The sequence below is a fragment of the Dioscorea cayenensis genome, unplaced genomic scaffold, assembly GCF_009730915.1.
Source record: "Dioscorea cayenensis subsp. rotundata cultivar TDr96_F1 unplaced genomic scaffold, TDr96_F1_v2_PseudoChromosome.rev07_lg8_w22 25.fasta BLBR01000283.1, whole genome shotgun sequence".
NCBI lineage: Eukaryota > Viridiplantae > Streptophyta > Magnoliopsida > Dioscoreales > Dioscoreaceae > Dioscorea > Dioscorea cayenensis.
This window is the reverse complement of record NW_024086674.1, coordinates 2,843-8,138: the sequence shown is the minus strand read 5'-3', so window position 1 is coordinate 8,138 and position 5,296 is coordinate 2,843. Positions and strand designations below refer to the sequence as shown.

General features: G+C 35.5%; 1 protein-coding gene across 1 annotated transcript; it reads right to left on the bottom strand.

Annotated features, from left to right (window-relative positions):
- Window positions 1-684: 684 nt before the first annotated feature.
- On the bottom strand, window positions 685-5,012 carry LOC120254003 (NAC domain-containing protein 35-like; the record flags this gene model as incomplete). Its single annotated transcript, XM_039262161.1, is given in 6 exon segments — window positions 685-885; window positions 1,807-2,075; window positions 2,161-2,212; window positions 2,215-2,256; window positions 2,258-2,328; window positions 4,997-5,012. Coding segments are annotated over 6 exon segments (651 nt in total), but the record flags the coding sequence as incomplete, so codon positions are not given.
- Between the last annotated feature and the right edge of the window lie 284 nt (window positions 5,013-5,296).

Genomic DNA, 5,296 nt, shown 5'->3' with positions numbered 1-5,296 from the left:
GATTCACATGCCTGCATTTGGTACTCACATTCTATCCTCAAACTGCCAACAAATTCTGCAAGTCTTCTTTTCACTCATGCATGCCTTCATCATTAGTTATTTCATGTCCACAAGTCAGAACACATGCATCCACATCATCATCATCCTTCTTCTTCTTCTTCTTCTTCTTCTGAAACTGATCAATATTATATCATGATATCATGTACTACAACATAAAATAATTAGCATTGAAGGTATCTAGTGATCCAAAGTATTTCATATTGTCAGCCAATATTAGTTTAGCTTGACAGGTTACAGATAAGATGATCTTGGTAGTAGGACTAGACCTAGCTCTTAGTTAAAGCTATAGTGTAATCGCGGTCGGGTTCGGGGACGGGATTCCAATCCCATAGCTTGGTCGGAAATGTTTTTGGATGGAATTAGGGATGATGGAGTTGAATGGGAGTGATTGTGGATGGATTGGCAAAAGTGAGGTAGTTGTTGGGGTTGATCATGCTGTAGTTTTGTTGGTAATTTAGAATCTTATTAAGCTCATCAATTGAGGTTGATGCCAGGGGTGGTGAAGTGTAAGCAAGGAGAGCATGGTTTGTTGAAGGTGGAGTGCTTCCATCTTCTTCCATTGTCTGAGTTGATGATGATGATGGAACGACCAAGGAAGACGATGAAGTGTAGATGTTGTTGATATCAGTGTTGGTTGTTCACTAATTTTTCGGCTTCAGATGATGAAGAGTCTTGGTTTCCAAGTGTTGTGAAGTTGATCTGCTTCTTTTTCTGCAAAAGAATGTAGTTTTGGGAGCTTGATGGTTTGGAAGAGATTGAGGCTGGGATTTGGTGGTGGTCTTCGAGCCCCGGCCTTTTGTAGACACGGCAAAGAGAGATTTCGGCCTGGAAGACAAAGACAATATATATATATATATATATATGTGATCAAAGATTAATTTATGAAAATTCTCAATTCAGCAAGATAAAGTTTTACAACAGAACAAGTATCATGCTATGAAAATAAATGAATGTTGAAGAATTAGGGTTAGCAAGGAAAACAAAGAACAAACTATACCATGTCATGAATAGAAGCACAAGATCATTCAGATAATCATCCAAAACCAGATTCAATCTATTTTATTTATATAAAAGAAAAGCATTAATATGAGAAACAGAGAAATAAGAACTTCATGAAAAGCCAAATTAACAATTTGATGATGACGACAAAGATGAGGAAGAAGAAGAAGAAGAAGAAGAAGATCTATAATGGACTGTAGATGTTACATGAAAAACAAAACATTGACAAAACAAACAAAGAGAGATCTGAAGGAAAGGACTGAAAATCATGAAGCCAACCCTAATACTAACAACCTAAAGAATTATATAAGATAAAATATGAAATTAAAAACAGAAAATTATACCCAAAGCCAGGAATCATATAAGATCTAAGTACTACTTCTCACAAACAATTAAAATCCAAAAAAAAAAAATACATATATTAGATAGCGGATATGAAATCGTCAAACAGTATCTAAAGCAAACCCTAATTTATAACACCCAAAATCGAAAACCAAAATTTAAATCAAGACATGCATGTGAACCCTAAATCCTTATGCAACACCTTTAGAAAGACAAAGTGTATTTGTTAGCAGAGCTTTCAGCTAAGGTGAGTTCAAAATATCTCCAAGATAACCTTTTGTTCATTATCACATGTTTCATGTTATGCTAAGGATTCTCTTTTACTTATAACAAGATTTAGAGAAGAAGAACAAGAAGAAGAGGAAGAAGAAGAAGAATACAGATACTTAGATTTCTTGTGATCACCTTCTGTTGTTGATCAGTAACATTTGGCGGCAACCGATATTCATTCATAATCCAACTAGACCTTATGCCCTTGGGAGCTTTGCCAGAGTAGAAAACAAGTGTCTTTTTGAGTCCGATATTCCGAGAACTCTCCGTTCTGATCATCCGATCAGCTCCGGTGGCTTTCCAGTAACCAGAAGTTGTCACACGGTTAGGTCGATCACCGTTTCGATACTTCCTATCTCTAGGAACATAAAAGTACCATTCTTTTTCACCGATGGCCGCAAGTGCTACCAAATAGAAACAAAGAAACGTTATCTAAAATACCAGTTGAATTGGAAGGGATTTAAGAATACAAGAAAGAACATATCAAACCAGGGAGCTCCCAGGGGTCATAACGGTAGAGATCAAGGAAGGTGATGAGCTCTCTACATTGAATCGTTTGCCTTCGACCTTTCGCCTGAGATAGAACCTCGATGAGCTCTTCTTCGGTAGGATGGAATCGAAACCTGGGCATCACAAGGTCATTCTCATGCATATCCTTGCCATTGTCTCCCTCCCTCTCATGGTTTCTTGTGAATTGGCTTAGAATTATGATATTCTAGCTAGCTCTCAAGATTCATCACTTCCCTTTTAAACCATGAAAAACCTATAACTTTTTATATGCTTACAAAACAAGTGGGCTGTACCTATTGCTAAGAGTGATGCAAGTGGTTGGAAAGATAGAAGTGGTTAAAAGTTAAAAAAACTCATTACAGCACTTAGAAAATGATTGATGTTTTAGTATTGATCACTATTTATTAGGTTCTCTCTCACCTCACTCTCTCAATCTTCTTAAAATTACACAAGAAGATAATAGAAAGAGAGAGAGAGAGAGAGAGAGAGAGATAAGAGTAGTGTAGAGAAGGGCTAAGAAGAGAGATGGTGATGAAATGAGGTGTTAAAGATGAGAAAGGGACCTCACAAGAAGAAGACAGGTTGTGTATAGGGCCTTAGAAGTGACTGGCTCTATCATATGCTTATGTCTTTGCATACCCTCCACTTCTTTGCTTGTGTATCCCTACTTCATTTTTATTTTTCTTTTATGTGTATGTGCTTTATTTGACATTATAAAAGAGATAGACACCATGTATTTTCACTAGTTTCTTTTTTATTTTTTTTAAAAAAGGCTTTATATATATATATATCAGGGCATGTTTGGTTTGAGTTAAATAGTTGGAGTGTTTTTTTTTTTCAACTAATTAGTTAAAGAAGTTTATATTCAAATAAATTACTCACCCAAATGATAGTTTCTCAATATAATCTAATTAAACACAAACCAAAAAAAAAATAGATTGATTAAATTTTTTAGTTATAAATCACATAATTTTAATTTAAAAATAACTCATATATATATATGAGCGTTCAGGTTTTAAAATAGTTAAATTTTTCATAAAATAATCTTTTATATGGGAGTTACATATATTAATCGGTCAACTTTTACCACAGTTGATTTTTAGTACTATTTGTTTTACAAAATTTAATGTTTTAAGATTAAAGTTGGATTTGAAAACACTAACAATCTTCTTTAAAAAAAATATTTACTTATAATTTAAAACCTAAATATTATTTCTAAAAATTGGATTTAAATTAAATCACAAAAAAATGGTGCCAAAAGGGATGGCACTATACATGAGAAGAATAAATGGCAAGTGATGCAATTGGTGGCAGTGATTAAGTCTACATGAATATCATATATATCCAATGTTCTAATTTGTTACTTGAGAGGTGGGGTTGTTTAGAATTTAGAATAATAATTGAAGGTGGACCCATGAGTTATAATTCTTATTGGTCAATGTATTATGAGCTCTGTTGAGTCAAATGTAACCCGTGACCACTTTTGTAGACCATGACAAATCTACAACCAAGTTAGGTTAGGGTCGGATCAAATTAGAACTTTATTATATTATTACATTTGAGTTTAAATTTTTATTTGCATTTTTTTATCAAATAAAAGTTTTAAAATTAAAATTATTTATATTCAAAGCATCTGATATAAATGAACTGTGATTTTTTGACTTAAAACTAGTCTATAATGAATTTATTATTGAAACAATGTGATTATGTATTAAATCCCGGAGTTTCATTATGATTGTGAATTTAATATATTCAAATCGTACCAATCAAACCGACTAATATATTATTGTGTACGATTTTGAATATGACGATTTAATGATGTAAAAAATATTATGTTATTTTGTTTTAGGGAAAAATTACCTGCTCACCCTCGTAATTTTCAAAAACTTCCCAAAAACCCTCCTACTTTTTACACACCACTGACAGATTTCCCTTCCATAGCTGTTTAACTTCCCTTTTACCCCCCACTGCTCACTTCAAACGGGCCCACGTTGCGAAATCCCATTTTTGGCCCCGAAAATAGTGGGAAAGCGAAAAGCGCCTAAATCACATCATGCTCAACCTTTATCGGGTCACTTTTGGCTTTCGATAGACAATGCCAAGGAGTTACATTACATCTCGTTATTCTCCTCATTATCATACTCCAAATATATAAATCGGCTTTCTAATGTAAAATGAAATTGATTTCCATCTGATCGGGTCAAGTCGCACTTCATCTTCAAACGAAATGTAGATCGATTTTTATCGTCGAGGCGCAGTACGCGCCATCGTCTGCCTTCTCGCTTATGGTCGTAAAGTCAGACTACGACGAGAAGAACAAGAATTACGACTGAGTTCATTTCGTCAGAAAGTTCTTCCTCGCTTATGGTTATCTATTCTGTATATTTTAAATAATGTTTAACTATTTGCTATTATCCGCTTAAATATTTTACTAATATGTTTAATAATTGTCATATCCGCTTAATACTTCCCATCTCCGCTTAACATTATCTTTACATGTATAACTATTCATAAACGCTAAATTCTCAAAGTCTCGCAGAAACGGTGATCTTTTTCGCTCGATCCGAATTGTCGGGCACGTGGCACGCGGGCAGCGGCAAGATAGTAGATCCCGCAGTGAAGAATTAATGACTCGGATTAATTCTACGCACTGTAACATAAATTTCCCAACACCCGCTCGCTCTCACTCACCAATGTCGGCCATCGCGCTTAACTTTTTTTCTGGACACTGAAGAGTCACCGCTCATGGACTTCACACCATAACAACTGTGAAGAACCCTCCCCACGGACAACCACCTCGTCGTCCCTCATCATCCTCCTCCTCCTCCTCCTCCTCTTCCTCCTCTTCCCACGGACAACCACTCTATCTCGAAAAGGATGTTTCGTGAGCCTTCTTCCCTTATCTCGAGAATCACTCAGCCGTAATCACCGAACCAGTTAAACTATCTTTTTCTCGCCTGTCAAGTCCTCTCATAATCGCCTCGAACGCAGAGGATTCTCCACAGTGGACGACGGAAAGCAATTAAGAGAGCATTTCGACTTGGGTACGAAAAAGAAAGTTTTCACGTATCACGCGATCATGGAGGATTCTCTGTAGGAGGGAGATCATGAAACA